The sequence below is a fragment of the Conger conger genome, chromosome 9 (genome assembly GCF_963514075.1).
Source record: "Conger conger chromosome 9, fConCon1.1, whole genome shotgun sequence".
Taxonomy (NCBI): Eukaryota; Metazoa; Chordata; class Actinopteri; order Anguilliformes; family Congridae; genus Conger; species Conger conger.
The window spans coordinates 29,396,420-29,416,672 of NC_083768.1; the positions used below are offsets into that span (position 1 = coordinate 29,396,420).

Here is a 20,253-nt window from a genome sequence, read left to right on the forward strand (position 1 = left end):
TGTCCGTTCCAGAAACAAGACACATTAATTATTAATTTAATTCCCCTCACATCCATAACCTAAAGTTAAGACTTTGGATACTTCACCAAATCCTAAAACCTTTCACCGCTTTTCTTGTGTTGATGCAGACATTCTATTGCACGGCTCTTCTAGCATAGCGAAACAATGAGCAATTAGCTGCTTTCAGTGACTTTCACGTGAGGCCACTGCAAACTATAATTAGCCCAAGTGTCACATCTCACCAGAGCAAATACTGATTACAACAGGATCACAAAGATCTTCATATCAGTGAAGGTGTGTTAAGCTTGGCTCTATCTGGGTCTTTTTAGTCATCCATTGGGCAATTGACACAATAAAGTACCACCTGACTGTGCAGGGTAGAAACATAGAGGGGAAGTGGATATATTGAAATTGCCCCCTTATCTCAAAGTCAGCTCAGGTGCCTTTTTGAAATGTCCTTAATTTTGAGTATGCCACACTTGCGTAAATGCCTAGTAGAGGGTAGGAACTTTTGATGAAATAAATATGTTTACATATAAGTTGTATAATCAAAACAAAAACAGTTTTGAGCACAAGTGTACATCAGTAATTAGAATCCATACATATCCTCCCAAGACCAATTCATTTTTACAAGGGTCACTCGATAACAATAAAATAAATCATATTTTTAAGATATTTTATGTGCAACATATTTTTGTCATCCAAGGAAAAGTATATCATTTTATTTCAATACATTTAAAAAACCACAGGTGCCAGATTTATTGGCACCCCTAAAAATGATTCAAAATAAAATCTAACAAAGTGAAATTGTTTAATTTACTTCTTTCTTCTTTCATTCTAAAGGAACTATATTGTGTCATTCCATCACTTCCTGTTTCACTACAGTAAAAAAAAAAAAAAGTATGCAAAACCCCCCTTGTCAACCATCAGCATGGGAAAAGCTCATATCTACTATCAAATATGGTGGTGTTTTGCTGCCAGTGGTCCAGGGGTACCATTTAAGATCAACTGCACAATGAATTCAACAAAGTACCAGGAAATCTTGGCAGAAAATCTGGTGACCTCTGTCTTGGTTGTTGGACAATGACTCCAATCATACAACAAAATCCACACAGAAATGGTTAAGTAAAAACAACAACTATGTTCTGCAATAGCCATCTCAGTCCCTTGAAAAACCTGTGGTCTGAACTGAAGAGGGGGGTATCCCAAAGATATTAATGATTCTGAAAAGTTCTGAAAATCTCTCCAAATCTCTAAGCTTATCACAAATTATCAGAAGATTCATGGCTGTCATATTTGCCAGGGGTATTTGCACAAAGTATTAAACCAGGGGTGCCAATAATTGTGGAACCTGTTTTTTGGGGAAATCATTTTTTTATTTGAAAAATTTAAGTCTTGCTTGATTCATTAATAAAGCACACCACTTCATGCATGTTGGAAAATAAAGAAATAAGTGGATTATTTTGTAGTACAGCCCTTTTTGTGAAGATTTATCAGGGGTGCAAATAATTCTGGAGCCCACTGTAGGTTAAGTATCTTGCTCAAGGGTATAAGTGGCAGTGCACTACCTGGGAATTGAGCCTCTAAACTCTGGAATTAAATTCTGTATGGAACAATAAGAAAAAGATGGCGTTGATGAAGAGCAATGTGAAAGGTAAACTTTCACAATTGAACACGTAAGAGATAAAGGGAACGTGTAGCTGCCCAAATTGCACTCCAGACAAGCGATCACTGAAACTCTGTATACTATTGCTTATCTAGTTAGAAAACAATACCAGTTCGCTATCAGTGACAACAAGCAAATTAGGTATTATAAGTTAGCTTCCCAAATTTACAAATATCCACCTGAGGGACAACTCTTGTGCATTACGCATCATTTCTATGTTCGTATTGCCGATAATTTATCGTAAATGGATATTTGTACATTTGTCAAGCTAACTATAGCTAATTTGCTTGTTGCTACCCATAGCAAACTGGCATTGTTTTATAACTAGATATGTAGTCTTCACTCGGATAATAAGCAACAAAAGTGCCAATTGGCTGTGGCAGTTTTCAACCAATGAGCTTGAATTGTACAGCGGTACAATGTTTTGATAAATGTACACTTTGAAACCCAAATTTAAGGACTATAAACACAGGCAGAGGGTGAGCCTACATGTCAGTGAGCCCTTTTCAATAATAGGAAGAGATTTACAATGGTCTTGTAACAATGTTTTAACACAAAACTCTTACCTAGTGTACTTTTAAGTCACAGATCATCTGTGTTGTCTCTGCACACCCCTAGTATCTACAGACATCCACAGAAAGAAACAACAAAACTCATCTAGATTTTGTGGTCTAGCATAAAAAGGTTTTTTTTTTCAGGTCTGAAAATGCCTGAAATTCCAAATTGTTTGAAACAAACAGGAACAGATATGGTGTAGAGTGAGCCGTAATCTCACTATTTGATAACCTTGTTTACAAGCTTTTTACGCACTATTCAGGGCAACTCTGGGTTGAGGTGAGGTAGGGCTGTCTGTCTTTCAAATCTAGCTAGGGATGAAAGTTGTACAAATGCGTCCCTGGGAGTAAATGCACCTTTAGCAACACTTGATTATGTGAACAATGGAATAATGGACATCTTCACCTAAGGGAGACTGGGTCCTTGGCAATGAGGCAATTTTGTAATTGAGTTATAAGAATATATAAAAATATTCAAAAGAATAACCTGAGGTAACATTTGAAGCATGACATTGATTGCGCAAGTTTAACAAAAGTATGTACCGTACATTACCTGAATTATATAATTTAGGTATAATCATTAATTGTAAATCCCTACGGACAACACTGCCTGCAAGAGAAGAAAACAAATAAGTAGACCAAAACAGTGACCTTTCCTCACATGGCACTGCTGACTTTAGTTCTGGCCTAAATTCCAAGGTGGTCACCTGTGAATTCTTAGACCATTTGATCCTTGGTTAATGTTTATTTTTTAATTTCCAGAACATTTCCTTTAGGAGCACAGCTACATTGTAAAATGTTATGGCCTGTTTTATTGAAACCATGGTGTGGAACCGCAGACAATCAATGTCAAGTTAATGTGTGTCAGCGCTGAAAGGGATCCAGGAGGAGAAATCAAAAAGATATCCAAACTCACTATATTTTCCTTTATTGCAGAAGACTTCATTAATTTACAACAGCATAAATACAGATATTTCTATTCATGAAAACACTTTTATTTGGTGTTTGACTAATATTGTTTGGTGCTTACTTAGAGATAATTGAATACTGTACCTGAAGTTAATTTTCAAATACTGTGCTTGAAAATGGCTGTTTGGCACATATAAAATTTAGTTGTTTCACTATGGATTAAAAGTATATGAAAATAATTTTCATTCTGATTAATATTTTTGTTTAGTTTATCACCTTAATACCCACTTACTGAAATACTGACTGCTCTGTCCCTTCAACATTTCTGTTGTTCTTTCTGATGTATTTCATTTAGCCATATAACCCTTCTAAATGGCTCTGATTAACACTAACACTCAAAATAAATGCAAAAAAATCCATAGAACAGCACTTGTTCTTGTCCAGGCATTTAACAAGCCTTTCAGGGCTCTCACTTGCAATCACAAAGCTTGCAACAACATCAAAACGAAGTGAAAACTGAAGTTTCTAGTGTCAATAATGTCAATGTTGCACATGTGTCTTTGGGAGATAAAAAAAACTGGGGGTGGGTTAAGCCACTGACAACCCCAAAGAAAGAGGAGAGCAGAAAGAGTGAGAAAAGAAAAAAAAGAGGGGGGGGAGGAGCTTCCGGATTTCTCATTAATTCACAGGGCCCGTCCCATTCACTTTCGCAAAAAGTCAGCCTCCTCCCACTACCAGCCCGAGTCTATAAATTGCCTGGGAGCCTGCAGTCCCATCAGTAAGTATCGCAGAGGACCACCAGGGGCCCAGCCATGATGAAGGAGCTCAAGAGCAAAGCCTTCTGGAGGGCGGTTCTGGCCGAGCTGCTGGGCATGACGCTCTTCATATTCCTCAGCATAGGGGCGGCCATAGGGAACCCCAACAACAGCAACCCCGACCAGGAGGTGAAGGTGTCGCTGGCCTTCGGGCTGTCCATCGCCACCCTGGCGCAGAGCCTGGGCCACATCAGCGGCGCCCACCTCAACCCCGCCGTTACCCTGGGACTGCTGGCCAGCTGCCAGATCAGCCTTCTCAAGGCCGTCATGTACATCGCCGCGCAGATGCTGGGGGCGGCGGTGGCCAGCGGCATCGTCTACGGGGTCCGTCCGGAGAACGTCACGGCGCTGGGGGTCAACAGCGTGAGTGCCCTTTCATTCTTTCACGCCAAACTCTGCCGAGAGTGCTGGCGGCGTGCGAAACCGCAAACGTCCATTTCTCACAGATCGCTACCCTAACTGGACTCTTCATCCCTGAGCGATGATAAAAATGTGAATGGTTGGGTTTTGAGTGTAGGTTTCAGAATGCATTCGATTCCTTGCTCAGAATAAGTTTGGTAATTAAATAATAATTAAACTATTATAAGTGCTACTGGATATCCTACATAATGTGTCAGTGTGCTGTAAAGTGATTCTTGATTTTAGCGCATTAAGAACTTTTTGTCTGTTCAAAAAAAAGTGTCCAGCACAGTGTCTTATTTATTTCTCTTTTTTTAGGTGTCAGTTTGATAAATGCACAGCAGTCATGTGATGTTGTTGTTGTTTGTCATCCACTATATACATATTCAGTTTATGTTGTTTTTGCTGCACTCTAGTGTATTTTATATGTATTGCAACATCCAGCATATTCTCTTCACATTTTATGTAATGTGTGTCAATATCAGTTGTAAATAGTCAATGCCAAAGCTGAATTTAGGATAATTTAAATAAAGCACTTGCACTTTGTTAGCGCAGAAGTAATTATTTTGTAATTAAGAACACTGAGCATCTATATCTCCAATTCCTTATTTGCCATTTGAACTGTATTATTGAGTATTTTGTAGAATAATAACAGGCATGTTTCTCCCACAGTTAAATAACATCAGCTCGAGTCAGGGCATAGGCGTGGAGCTCTTGGCCACCTTCCAGCTGGTCCTGTGTGTCCTTGCCGTGACAGATAAAAGACGGCGTGATGTCACAGGATCCGCCCCACTAGCAATTGGGCTCTCAGTGGCCCTGGGACACCTAACAGCCGTGAGTGAACTCATTACCTGCATTCTCAACCAAAGCCAAATCATTATTATTGTTAGTAGTAGTAGTAGTAGTAGCAGTAGTAGTAGTAGTGGTAATATTGGTTCTAGTATCATTAATATTTTTATTTAATCAAGGAACACTTTCATGAGTTTCTCATCTGCTCTGCAGAATTAAGTCTAAACTGTTAATGAGATTTGATTCCAATCATAAAGTGATACTACATTTGTTTTCCAAGCTATCGGCCGACCAAGTTCAACAACCAAGTTTTTATCTGTCCACAGATCAGCTTTACTGGGTGTGGAATTAACCCTGCCCGGTCCTTCGGCCCAGCTGTCATCATGGGTGACTTTGAGAACCACTGGGTAAGTCACGCGTGTAGTCACTGCACTTTATTCCACCATCATTTCTGCCTTTAAACAGACCGTACTCTACAGTGCCTTTAACGTCATCAATTCCTTTTAGAAACAGACTTTTAAAAAGGGTATAAGAAGCTAGTCTCATTACACAGTAGTTTCTCATCCTCAGATGAGATGAAGAGGCTTTTAATGGAAGTGTGGCTGAATCATGGACAACTGTGGTGTAAGAGTGTGTGAACAGCCCTAGTCTTCCTGTAGCATGTCTGGCTTCTCTGCCTTCACTCTTTCTTACCTCTTCACCCTCAGGTGTACTGGGTGGGGCCCATGTGCGGAGGTGTGGCAGCAGCCCTGATCTACGACTTCCTGCTCTACCCCAAATACGACGACTTCCCTGAGCGCATGAAGGTTCTGGTCAGTGGCCCAGATGGTGACTACGACGTCAATGGACCAGACGATGTGCCAGCAGTCGAAATGTCCTCGAAATAAAATTAACTGTATCAATCCGTGTACAGTTCTTTAGAGTTTTACCTGTCCAACTGTAAAGCCATGGTCATATCTGTTCTGGACATTTTCACCCTCTTAAATGAATACAGGTCAAGGTCATCAATTTTAGCTGTGCAGTGTTATAATTTTGATTTTGCAAATTCACTTGATTTATTATTTTTGTTTGTTTTTTTGCCAAGTCACAAATTAGTCAAATGGAAATTGCATTTCTTGAGCGCGCACTTTGATTTCTTCAGTACTTGAGAAATGTTACAGGATACTTCCCTTTAAGTACTCTTAATTTCAGCATTTAGGTAGAATTGTACTTGCTTCTGGAAACAGATGTGTTCCTTTTTGTAAATGTATATGTATGTGTAATTTTTTTAAACTATATTTGTATTATTTGTTCACAACTGCATTCTTTTCTGTCACTTTTTGATAATTAAAGTACCTTATGGTATCACTGTGTGCTTCTGGAATGTTTCTCAGATCTCTGGTCTCTTTTTCTGAAGCTTGACATGGTTCTCAATGTGAAAGACTTATTAGGGAGGGTTGAAAGTTCACTGTAGTCTTTGTAATAACTTCCTCATTATATATAAACAAACCACATTAACCCTTTTTCTTTAGGTAAGAAAGGGTATTGCTATTGACAATCACTATCAAGTTCATATGCAAAGGATTAGGTTGCAACTGTTCTGAGCTATTTTGCAAGAATGTAAAAGGTCTTACCAGCTATTATGCTTATATGTAAATACAGCTGTTTTTACTTGATTTCAAGAACTTCTCAGGTGTAAGAGTGCAAGAGAAATGTCATTACCATGCTGCACAAATGGCAACAGAGTGAGTTTAACCTAAAAATGCTTAATGACCTGACTTCAAAATGTTTGTGTGAATTGAATTACTATTTGAATTCTTCTTACTTAGGTAAGAAATGTCACACAACTTTCCAAATATAATTGGACTATAAATTTCCTCCAGTACATGTTTTCTGTCATTGAAGCCATGCCGGAACAGATAAAGGGGTGGTGTTGCTGAGTCACTCGTAGAGCAGTGTTTGCCCTGCTGATTAAGGAGGGGTTCTAGTACACAAAACCTGCGGGCACAGGCAGTCACCGCATTGGTCTTTTTATTAGGGGTGGTTGGTAATTATTTTTCCATACATCAACTGCTGCACGTGGACTGAGACATAACATGTGTGCTCCACTGCAGTCAATGTGTTCTGTCTGGCCGTCAGCCAATGGCGTTCCCCGCACCTATTCCAACTGACTGTGGCCTATTGTTTTCCTTGGAGCACTGGCCTCCAGTGATTTGAGCCCATCGGTTTTGGTCTAGAGCCATGTTTTCCAACTGCCCCCAGGTGCATTGCATTCCCTTTGTGGATGCTTAGAGGTGTTTTTTTAGCCTTCCTCTCCTCCGCTTCCCTTCCACCACTGACCCTAGCATTTCCCAAGGTTTTAATAGCCCCTCTACCCAAACATTTCTCTTTTTCCTGAAGGGCGTTTGGCCTTTTTCAGTCAGCGAGACAGAACGAACCCAGTTCACCATAAATTTTTTCACTGAGCAATCTGGATTCAGGAGTAACTTCGGATTTCAGTGGAAGTTAGTCATCATGACTGTGGCTATCTTTCTCTTAACTGCCCCCCCCCCCCATGTCAATATACTGAAGCTGTTATTTTTGTGTATTTTGGTGTGCACAGTACATGTGCATTGGGCTGAACTGTGGGAGAAAGAGAGGTCCTCCAAAGTTTGTTAACATTCATTCACGTCTTGGTTTTGCCTGCTGCTGCATCAGATCTGATTACTTATCATTAACGGTGGGTGAGGTCTTGGCCTATCTGTGCTCACAGAAAATCTAATAGACTTGAACGCTGGACTGCTGAGTGAGAAGAAGCAGTGGTTTGACATTGTGCGTTTTGAAGGAGAATGCATTTTAGGCTGGGCGCTTCCAAATTGACAGTGGAGGTTGCAGTTAAGACTTGGTGCCTGTATATATTTTATATTTCCACGTTTTCTCTACACACTGCAAGGCCTATCAGGTTGTAAAATTTCTACATACGTATATATGTACAGCAGCACCCACATATGAGGGATGGGGCCAATTCTGAATTTAACTGAGATTGCTGATGAATTTAAATGAGTGATTTAGAATTTAAATTGAAGTATTTGACATGATATAAGCTTTATGTCAGTATCTGCTGCTCTAAAGTACTTTCACTGAGTTTCGAATGCCACCTACACTGTTGCTGTGCATATATACAGCAGACTACCAATCAACAGAACTACAGGATATAAAATATTCCAATATCATAAAATCTTGACATGCTGATATCATATCAACATCACCACCATCTTCCAACTGCATAGAGCTTCCATTTAAAAACCTTAGTGGCTCAATGTAGTTCTGCCCACTTCATGGGATGCTTTGCATAATTTCAACCCACCCAGATTTGCAATGTTTATTGTGTACCTCTTCCTAATCTAATCCTCTACTCAATCCCAGAGTGATGTGGATTAGCATCACCCTATACATGCTCCCTACAACATTCAGTGTCTTTAATACTGCACAGGGATAGTGATGCCTGTTGTAGTTGGCTTTTTGTTATTGTTGCTGGTAATAGCTAATAATAATAATTACATTTGTTCTGTCTTTCAGTGTTCATAATTATTCTGAAGAAAATATACAGCAATTTAGATACAAAGGGGAACTGTGCAAATGGTCGGCACAAGAGTGATGACTGGCCACATAATTCAGCAATAGTATAAAGAACACCATGAAAAAGTACATACTTTAAAAAGCTCTGCAGGACATGTAAGCTAATTAACAAGGGACAAATATAAGTACATGGGGTAAACGTTAAACAAGCATTTATGATCCCTTGGATGTGACCACTGAGAGAAGACCAAAGTGGTTTATACTGTAAATATTACACAAGCAGTAAAGCAGTAGGCAAGACCATATTAAGGTCACTATATTTGTTAAATCACCCTGGAAAATTCCTTGTCTGTTGGTTTTCGTTATTGTTGCAACTGCTTTATTAATTATGTGAATTTGTTGTTTATTAGATTAGTTCGATGTAGAATCAAAAATTATTTGCTAAATTCCATGTAATGCGACGTGATGTTATTTTTTTAAATCGCGGATTCAAAATAGAGCTACGACAGTGAAAAGCTAAAGCTGGTTTGCATGCAAACGGAATCAATTTGGCTTAAAGCACACCTGGGCCAGCGCTAATAGGGCAGAAAACGATGAGCAATTAAAACGTCTTCGTCACCTGTTGGAGGCTATTCCGACGGGCAAGAAGAGAAAAAAATAGACTGTTTGCTTTTTTATTGTTGCACAAGCCTATTTGCTCGGAAAAGTAGGGAAAGGACTACTAGTGATTAACTCGTCATGGCGAGGGAACTCAAAACCTGGGTCTTCTGGAGGGCCGTTTTGGCTGAATTGCTGGGCATGACTCTTTTCATATTTATTGGTATTTCAGCTGCAGTCGGGGACAAAGACACCGGCCCAGAGCAAGAAGTGAAGGTTGCATTAGCTTTTGGACTGGCCATCGCCACCCTGGCTCAGAGCTTGTGCCATATAAGCGGGGCCCACTTCAACCCAGCGATCACCCTGGCTATGCTCATCAACTGCCAGATCAGCATATTTCGAGCTGTTTTCTACATTCTTGCGCAGATGCTCGGGGCGGTATTTGCCAGCGGCATTGTGTACGGATTGAGGCCTAACACTACAGATTCCCTTGGGGTTAACAAGGTGAGCGACCTGCCGTTGCTGATCTCGAAGTGTTGAGTGTAATAAGTGTCCGAATTTTTCTGTAGTGGGCTAAATCGAACTGACGAGGCCATTTCTGCAACGAATAAGGGATAAGAGTCTGCTAAATGCCTTTAATGTTTCATTGTGCAGGTTCCTGTTTCCACCAGTTATCTGTAAAGTAACTGGCAGCATGTATACACCAATGTCATTTCACTCAATATTTCATATAGGCATGCAAGGGACGCTGTGCTGATCAAACTTTTATGCATTTTCAGTTAATTTTGGGTTAATGAAACAAGAGCATAAAGTTGCATTCAATCCATAAGATGTGTATGATCTTTGTTGATTGCCTCTGATCTAGAGTAACTTTGACCATTGCCAAGCTAATGACCACACTGCTCTGATATTCGAAATGTGAGTATATAATGAGTGAATATTGTGTAAGCTGCGCAAGTTACGGTTTAACTTCCTTTCAGTGCTTTATATAAGGCTAGGACTGTGGCAAACTGGTTGTCAAATGTGTGCGGTGTACCTATTGAATATTGTCTTTCCCAAACTTTTTGCTTAACAATGATACTTATCAAACTATTTCTTAAAATTTAATTTAGTAATGTAGGGGTGACATGTACCAGTCAAAGAATTTGCTGGATTTAGGACAATGAATGGTATGTTAAATCTTTAAGTACAGCTTCACTCTATGTATGAGGGTATGTTAATGTAGTGCAGTTGTTGCAGGTTAAGATGGCAAGCTTGTAAATGGTGCGTATTGTGCTCTGCCTATTCTCTCACAGCTAAATGGTGTTGATGTGGCTCAAGGCTTCGGTATAGAATTCCTGGCAACCTTTCAACTGGTCCTGTGCTTTATAGCAACTACGGACAATAGGCGGTCAGATGTCACAGGCTCCGCCCCCCTGGCAATCGGTCTTTCAGTGTGTTTGGGACACCTTGCAGCAGTAAGTTGGTGAAATTGGAGTATATTTTCCTTCAACCATGAATTTTTGTGTATCTTGATCAAATAGCAAATATCAATGGCATATTTCCAGTTATCTTGGTACACCAACCAAATTAACGTTGCAGTGGATACTTTCACAGATGCATTCAGTAAATGCACTGTGATACAAATTGTATATATATATATATATATATATTCTTTTTTTGATAATGGCATGAGTATTCATTTGTCTATTTCACGAATTTGTAATTGCACTTATGCCTTGGTTCCAGAACTCATTAAAAGTTGTTTCTATGTCCACAGATACGCTACACTGGATGTGGGATAAACCCAGCTCGTTCATTTGGCCCAGCTGTCATTACGAAAGGCTTTGAAAATCATTGGGTATGTCACCTTTTAAGATTGCATCCACCAATATTGAGAGTGTTTACATTTCTCACAGCCTGTTAACAAATTGAATGCTTATTGATTCCTTCACAGTTCATGTATCTCCATAGTCTTTGAGGTATACCAGGATGAGCTACTCCAGTAGTTGGAGTATTTCAGAGTTAAAATATACATTCAAGGCCTTCCTGTGTCATTGTTTTGAAAGGGAAAAAAAAAAAAAAAACTGCCCCCAAAATCTGCCTTGCCCCTTCTCCCCCAAATGACAAAAATGGTAAAGGCAAACTGTAGCCAATTTACGTCCTGAACACAGTGTGGGGAAAATTCAAATGGATGCTTTTAAGTCTTGGCAAGTGGTCTAGAAGCCATTTTGAACATGTCAAACTTGCAGAGAATGTTTTTGCTTTTGCAAACACTTAGATTATTTGTGGTAAGCCACTTTCTTTGAAATCAGCAGTGTGGAATTCAAACATCAGCTGGTTAAGGAAGATGGCTAATGGCAGCACAGGAGTGAGCGACAGCAAATTTGAAACGCAAAAGCAGAACTGAGAATTGAGAAAACGAACTAGCATAAAAGGTAGCAAAGTTATCCAACATTGTTGTTGTCATATTTTGTATAGCCAATAAGCAACCATAATCATAAACTGCATTTATCAGGAGAAAAAAGTACTGTTGAACTGACATTAAATTCTGGTGGATGCGGCCGCTGCCCGTGTTTACTTCGGAACATAGTGAGGAACATGAACCACAGCAAAATAAAGACTCTTGTTTCTTTGAGCCAATCGTCTTCGGTGTCTGATATTTGTATTATTTACGCAGCCATTGATGGTGTTGTGAGATTCAAAGCTAAAGGGCTTAATTGAGAAATTGAAAACTAGATGTCACACTGTAGGTAGCTTGTTAAACATAGTTTTCTGTGCCTGTCATCTCTTAAAACTCGGACATCAAAACTTGAAAAGAAGGCTAGCCCAGTATTACTGTGGTAGCAATGTGATCAGGTGCTGCCTTTTGCGATGACGTACTTAATATTGTGTGCAACCACTATCCAACTTTTTCCAGTAGCCTACAGTGTGTATATATTTCCACAAAGTAGACATGAAGTAGAATTGCACCTGTATTGGCATAAAAGTAAAATCATTAGACCAGTATTATTACTGGAAAGGGGAGTCCTTACGTAAACCATAATGCCTGCAATCCGTGCACAATCACACTATGGATGTACATGCCTTCAAATCAAAGCTAAGAGTTTGCACTGTAACCTCATGTTCACCCCCCCCCCCCCCCCCTTTAACAAATGCCTTAAATAGTCCAATGTCCTTTCATTTTGCGTTTACATTTTAGTGATTTTGGCCTTGAGGCCTATTTCTCTTAGCCATGATTATGAAAAATTATCCTCTTGGGTTCAAAGTGTGAACTGTTCCAGTTTGCTAAGCTGTGAGTTTTCCTTGTTCTTAGCTGCAGAATATTTACACACTTTTCCCAAGCGCACAGGAAATATAGTATCTGATTTTTCCTTCTCATTCCTTTTGTTACTCTTTCCCTTCAGTGACTGCCTCAGATGCTGTATAAGATTTACGCTTCACCATTTTCTTTATGCATGGAACTGCATGCATGTCAGCCTCAATGTTTGGTGAATCATGAGGTGCGACAACTGGATGAATGTTATCAAAACATTTATTCATTTTTTTATGTTCCACATAAAACATTTACAACCAAACACCATAACATAAGGAATCTGATTTTATTGGAGGACCTGTTCTCACAGTGCACATTTTGACGAGGCCCCAAACGCTGTAATTTATTTTATCGTACACCAATCAGTTTGGAAGTACTGTTTAGAGTTAAAGGAATCTGTTCTATTCAAAACTGCATGTGGCCTTCTAGCACTTTGTATTTCTGGTCTGGCTTAGTCTAATCTCCCTGAATGATTTTTTATATTTATTTGGTTTTGATACCTCTGAATGAGCCACTGTTTGATACTTGGGATTATAGGTGGTTTCAGTTTCCATCTGGTCAGTTTACAAAAAGCTTTGCATGGAGTATTTTTTGATTTTTGGTAAACTAAGTTTCCCCATTTTCAGACATGCATTATTTAGACTGTGCAGCAGCTTGTTATTGGTTCAATTTCAACTTTCATGCCTTTACAGGTATATTGGGTTGGGCCTATCAGTGGGGGTCTGGTAGCTGCCCTAGTCTATGACTACCTCCTCCACCCCAAACTGGGTGACCTCACCGAGCGCCTGAAGGTTCTGTGTTATGGCCCGGAAGATGCCCCTGCACAAGAACCACTGCTTGAAGCTAACGCAGCTCAGTGGAACAAAGGGTGAATGTATTTGAAGAACAGATGGCATCTTGGGAAGAAATATAATGGCAATGCAAGCTTTCTTCTTGTATCACCTAAATGTATTGAAATTGCATTGCCTAAACTACTGCGTTTGCCCTGTTTAATCCAATAAACCATGGTTAGTATCAACAAGAAACTTACCACTGACCATTTATTACCTCCTGACAAGAATCTCCAGAGCCTGAATTGACATACGATTTGCTCCCTGATCAACCTGCCTTGTTTCGCTCAGTGTGGCCATATCTGTTATGTCAAGGCAAGGCTAATGGAGACTCCAGCTGACCCATCAAACTTCAGACTACCATTTAATTAAGGTAATGTAAAATGCATTCTCTTTCTCAGAGATTAAGAGATTCTCAATTTCCTTCATTTCTCTTGTCAAAAATGATTGTCTGTCCATACACCACGAGTGTGTTCTATGTTGACCCCATTTGTTCAACCATCTATCTGGAGAGCTGTGAATCTCCAAACAAAAGCTCAAAATTCTCTTCCATCATCGCCTTTGTTTATTGTGAAATGGGAGTTTAGTTTGCTGTGGATTTTCTCAAGACTCCCCTTTTTGTGAGGAATTTTGGCTGTTTGTCCAATTGATATTGACCACATGGGCTTGACGAGGGTGTAGCTCTTAATGATGAGGTCACGCCGTTCTTTGGTGGTCCCTGCGGATGGCCGAAGCCCCATGAAACGTGCACTCCTGTACCTCCACAGTTTTCTATAACAATTTGACTATTCACTCCCTCAACCATTTTGAATCTTCTTTCTCTAGAGCATTCTCCCTCCTTTGCTTACTATGGACAGTAGCCAAAATGAAAATGACTCTAGCCCAAATGGCTTGAGTGCATAGTGATTAGTAACACATCATGGAGCTGGAATCAGTGTAAATTATCATTTGTCTGCCTCCCGTTTACTCGAAGCTAAATGGTGTCTTCCCGGGCCATGGCTTCAGTGCTAAGCCTCTGGCATCACTTGTGTAGTATGGCAATTATGGCTGAAAGTGGACATGTCACTGGCCCCTCCCCTTCCTTGGACCTGATACCGCAAAAGTATACTGAAAATACAAACCAGCACATTCAATTTGAGTAAATCGCATGGGTTGATTGCAGAATGCCTTCAGCTTTTAGGACACCGCTGTGCATTACTGTAATTTGTTGCGTATTAATTTTAGGAAGGCCTCGATTGCATGATTGGAAAATCTGGGATTGCAATGAGAAGCTGCATACAGTAGGGTTCCCCAAGACTGAGAGCCACAGTGATGGGATTAGTCATAGTTGCATAATTATAATTTCTGTGCAGTACTTAACTTGCCCATTCTTTATGCTTTCTGTCAGTGTCTCTGAGGTGAAGAGAAATGTGTTCACCCTGATTATGCCCCAATACAATGCTGCTGAGTCACTATCAGTGTGGGTTAACCCACTGATTAAACCGGGGCATGGAATTGTGTATGTTATCTGCTTTAAAAAGCGTGCTTGTTTATGAACTGATGAAGGCACTTCAATTAACTTTGAGCACTAGTATGTGAAAACAATGAAGTCATCTAGTATATGGACACATCAGTAATGCACCTGAATATGTAAAACAAGACGGTGGGTTTTTCAGTTCTATTGAGTTTAACAGAGAAAAGTTAGTGTTAATAATGTCTCATGCTTGGTTATGTGAAGTGTGATGTTTTGCCCTTTTTCTGCTTGGTTTTCCTCCTACCTCTCTGGTCGCTCCTACCAGGTGACTTGGAGGGGCTTAGTCTCTGACCCTCACCCCCTACAAACTGGAGTCCCGCAGGGCTCAGTTCTTGGTCCTCTCCTCTTCTCGCTATACACCATGTCTCTTGGTTCTGTTACCTTTTCCTGTGGCTTTTCTTAGCACTCTTACGCCGATGACACCCAACTCCCTACTCCCCAGCTAGACCACTCCGGTCTGCCAGCTCAGGTCGCCTTATGGTTCCCTCTCTACGGGCACGTGGCGGTCGAGCTGCACGTTCACGTTTTCCCGTTCTGGTTCCTCAGTGGTGGAATGACTTGCCTACCACTGTCAGGACCGCAGAATCCCTCCCCCTATTTCGACGCAGACTAAAAACATACCTTTTCAAACTGTACCTTAGTCCTCCCTCCTGATTGAAAAATTTCACTTATGGTGACTATATTTTTATATTTCATGTGTATTTTACTAGTTATGGATGTGATGCTTTAACTTGTGGAAGAATCTATGCACTTGTAAATCGCTTTGGATTAAAAGTGTCTGCCAAATGACAAAAATGTAAAAAAATGTAAATGTTCTGCACATCCCCTTCATCCAGTTTAGAAATGTGTGTATCTATGCATCACTGTCATCATATGCATGAATTTATGCCTTCAGAAATTCCACAGTATGCATAGGAAAGTGCCGGTTGAATAATCAAACGCTAGAAACCCCACTTATTTATTTATGAGCACACGTTGTGCGCATTTGGCTTTCGATAAGTAAGTGTTATGCCCTCCTATGTTTGATACATTTCTAGTAAAGTCTTGTTCCCCCTAATTCACAACCACAAGAAAGTCATTTATTATATGCAATCTGTAGAGGTTTGTTACAAAGCCTCCAGAGAGAAGCAAGGCCTTATTTCACACACACTGTAATTTGTGCAGGCTGCGTGGGTCCCCTTGCATGCTTGATTGCTCCTGCCCACGCCCTGCGCTAATCGTGTAATAACCACAAACTGACACCCTACAGCAGGCCCTAATCTGCCTTCATACGAAGGGAAGAGTATTAAAAAATATATATAAGACCCTAGTGTCAATTTTGCCACCATTGGTGAGTTTGTCTTGGCCAGAGATTGAGACTGGGAAGGAAACTGCCTCTTGATAACGAGACCCTTCCTTACACCGTCCAATTGTTTTATTCCCCCCCTGTCATTAAAGCAGGACCATTTATTTTCTAGTGGCCAGTTTTATTGGCCGTTGGGTATGGCTCCGTACATCCGTGCAAAGCTGACCTCTGCTACATCTGTATTTCTCATTTCTACAAAACTATTATGACAACGAAAGTAGGCTTGAATGTTGATTTTGCTTTCAATTCAACCTTGTAGTAGCATTGTTTACAATACCAGCTGTTTAAAAAAAGAAAAAAGGTGTCTGGGTGGAAAATACGTGTGGCAGTACTTTTACTTTCTGACCCCTGGACTTTCCCCATGTGCCTGTGTTCGTGCAGATCTAATGGTTTGACTCTGATATACAGTATAGCCACTAAGCTTTATTCCGCAAGCCGATGAACGGATTTCTGAACTGTTTATTGAATTTTGACTATTCAATCTCTGTGTAAGATTTAATGTCACTTTTTCCTAATTTTCTAATTTATTAATTTGCGGGTCTGCTGTTGGAAGACTAGGTGAAGGAACATTTTGGGACTGTGACAATACATTTTAAGATATCAAGATGCTAAACAGCTATCCACCAGGGTTGCACTCTGGCCTGATGTTTTGGCCTGTTTAGTACAATTTAAAAAATGACACTTATCTGGAATCATTGTTGAGAAGTTGAGTGACCCCGAGTGGAACAAAACCACTGTGGGCTTCGTCTTGCTGGGACCACTTATCCGGCATTGTTCTCAATGGCTGATTTGCAGCCACCACTCCACATGTTGCCAACATGGTTATGATTTTCGAATGTTATTGGAAGGATGTGGAAACATTATACGGAGGTTGACGACATATTTCTCATTCTGCTGGTCCTGTCATTTCATATCCCACCTTTCCACAAGCTATGCCTGCGTTTTGTTTGTCTTCCTGTTTTGGCAAACCCCAAGGCCACAACATTGTATTTAGGCCTTAGCAATCCTGTGTGTGTGTGGGAGACATTCTTCATGCTTGGAGCATGTGGTCCTGAGGTGCAGGGGCTTAAGGGGCGATGACCGACCGGTTGTCCTTTCATGTTTACGTAAATGAAGTGCACTTGTACACATTCTTCACAAACTCAGTTTGGAGAGTTCTTTTGTGATTTAAAAAATATTTTGATTATGGCTGGCTGGGATTTAATCGGTATGCCATGTTCCTTTTGTTTCTGTATGTGGGACTCTCCCTGTGTATGTGTGGCGGGGGGATAGATTCCTTGTCCTTAGAACTTGACTTAAGGCTCCTCCCAGGGCTGTTTGGTGTGTAATCTCCCCTGATGCTGCTCTCTGTTAGCTTCTAACGGGGGGTCAGCACCCCCTGCAGACAGGAAGGGGGTGACGCTCCACCCAGGAGATTTCAGTCAGAGGTTTTGTTTCATGCACTGGAGACCTGATAACGCACGATTCCTGTTGTGTGTAAGGCTAAAGCACTGGAGCAGGGGGACCATTGTGACATGTTTAAGTGTTTGCCAATAGGGCTTAGGTATTCCTTATGACCGCAATGAGCACCACATTTTGTGGTTTCTGTCAGTTGAATGAGATGTGCAACATTTTGCATACGTGATCATGGGATGAGTACAATAATGCATAACGGAAGGTAAAACTGATATTTTGGATTAAATATAATGGTTTAATGTACTGACGCCTGAACAATATGCATCAGCCCAGTACAAATTTTAACTTGAAGTGAAATACCAAAGTTCAATGTTGATTTATATTTATTCAAATTCCATCAAATGATAAATTAATCGGATGATTTGAAAACTGCAATGGGTCATGGTTGCAAGGTTGTTTCAGTTTCAGAACTGACTAAAGTCAGAACTGTTTCTTTAAAAAGATGGAACTCATGAATTTGTTTTGTGGTTCACTGAACAACACTGTAACCTTACCCATTTAATCATTAATGCTTTTATCCTAAGATGTTCTGTTCAGTTTGTTCAACACTGATGTGTTTCTATAGCACTAGAAACTACAGTGAGTGGCAGATCAAAGGGGGAATTTGATTCATAATACAACACCATAAACTTTTGATAACTAATGCAATTCCCCTCATCCAAGAGAGATGAGGTGGGGGCCTTAACTTTTTTTTTTTTTTTTTTTTTTTTTTTTTTTTTATTGAACCACTGCCATATAATGTGAAGCTAATGCGCTAATGTATTACAGTGCAATTGTAGCCTTGCATATTGTTTCCTCTTTGTTAGCAAAGGCAATATTCTGTACAGAATTATACTGGTTTATTCAGTCTAGGTTCAGTTGAAATCCTTTTCAGTGTCAGCATCTCTCCCCCTAAGCTCCAATGCATTAAATCACATTCAGTACTCTCAGAAATAAAGGCTGTAAAAGTGCCTAAAAAGGTACAAATGCTAAATACTTGTCATTGGGGCGGTACCCTATAGGTGCATAAAATTGTACCACTAGCTAGCGATATATTCATTTGAACCTTTATCTTTTTTTTTTTTTTTTTTTTTTTTTTTTTTTTTTTAAATGTACCCAAAGCGAACATTACTGTACTTTCACGATACATTTGGGAAATTTGATGTTTGAAGAACAAAAATGCACCTCCACTGTCACCATTTATGAGAGTGATAAAGACAGACTGACCCACTGCACAGATTCTATTGATCAACCTGATGTACTCTTTCATTCATATTTGTGTCTCGGCCATTAAGTTTTATTTATTATGCATATTATTAGTGTGTATGAAGAGACATGGCCAGTGCCAATAGGTCTTCTGTTCATGGGTATGCCTATCATAAATGGTCATATACTGGAATATAACCTCAGAAACTCATACTCCTCACTGGATCTTCCTGCGGTTTGGAGGTAGAGGGGTCAGAAGGAATTCATTGGACCATCATTCAACAGCTTTATGCTAACATCTGTTCACCTCATCCTCACAAGCCCCCCAAGGAAGAGTTTGTACACCAAGAGCAGTCTCGCTATATGAAGGCAGCAATATACCAAAGCACCACTAAAAGTGTACACAGAAGTGACGGTTTGATGCTAAAGCATGTCCCCAGTGATTTCAGAAGCTGTATCCTCTTGAAGGAAAATGGAAGTAACGGATCATTTATTTTAAGCGTTCTCAGGAGGCGGCACCTCAGTCAAGTGCAGGAAGGAATGCATGATGTTCACCATCCACAGGGCCTGATTTGTGCCTGGTTCACTCTGCTGGGTGAAAACTTTATTACTCAAATTTTATTTAAAACCTCACTCAAGGCAGTGAAATATGCCTGAAAGACTCAAAAACCTAGGGAATATGTTATGGAATGTCAAGGAATTTTTAATCCGCAAACGAAAGTAATTTCAGATCTGACAATTTTCATAAGAGGATATGCTTGAATAAATGAACCTCAACTGTTGCACTCTGGGAACTAGGGACTGCAGGCCTACTACATTTATTTTTGAAGGTACTGCCAAAATGAAGTCTAATTTTAGCCTCTCATTGTATTTTAACCCTATACTTTAGACTTCATTTTGGCAGTACCTTCAAAAATAAATGTAGTAGGCCTGCAGTCCCTAGTTCCCAGAGTGCCTCAGGATCAGCTGTGAGTTATTGCACAACACTTAACCGTTCAATTAAAGCAGGCGATTACAGATGACTCGCCTCCCCGGCCTTCTCGAGTATGAATCAGTCACTGATTCTGAGCTGAAAACTCAACCCAGCAGACCTTGTGGCAGTCAGCATGGGCTGTATGCAGGAGTCCTGCTCAGTCATGCATGCAGGGTCTCACTCCAGGAGGAGCGCTTCACTCAGTAGGGCATATTCCTCCTCCAGCGCTCAACAGCGCCCCCTCTGGTCTGGCAGGCCTTGCTTGTGTAATCTCTGAGATCCTCCACAGTAGATCAGCCGACACGTTTCAGAGCGATAAGAAGTGGCGCCTGGAACCGTCTCGGACTGACCTTGCATGGGTGGGACAGACATACAGGTGCGGTTGGTCGGT

At 40.4% G+C, this 20,253-nt stretch overlaps 2 protein-coding genes across 2 annotated transcripts; both read left to right on the top strand.

The window, feature by feature from the left end:
• Window positions 1-3,921: 3,921 nt before the first annotated feature.
• Window positions 3,922-6,476, top strand: LOC133136498 (aquaporin-1-like). The gene is made up of 4 exons (XM_061254038.1): window positions 3,922-4,307; window positions 5,016-5,177; window positions 5,459-5,539; window positions 5,840-6,476. The coding sequence occupies exons 1-4, from the start codon at window positions 3,942-3,944 to the stop codon at window positions 6,017-6,019; spliced, it is 789 nt and encodes a 262-aa protein (XP_061110022.1). The 5' UTR covers window positions 3,922-3,941; the 3' UTR covers window positions 6,020-6,476.
• A 2,765-nt stretch (window positions 6,477-9,241) lies between these two features.
• On the top strand, window positions 9,242-13,586 carry LOC133136499 (aquaporin-1-like). The gene is made up of 4 exons (XM_061254039.1): window positions 9,242-9,770; window positions 10,562-10,723; window positions 11,026-11,106; window positions 13,254-13,586. Exons 1-4 carry the CDS (start codon window positions 9,408-9,410, stop codon window positions 13,431-13,433), a joined length of 786 nt encoding a protein of 261 aa, XP_061110023.1. The 5' UTR covers window positions 9,242-9,407; the 3' UTR covers window positions 13,434-13,586.
• The last annotated feature ends 6,667 nt before the right edge of the window (window positions 13,587-20,253 follow it).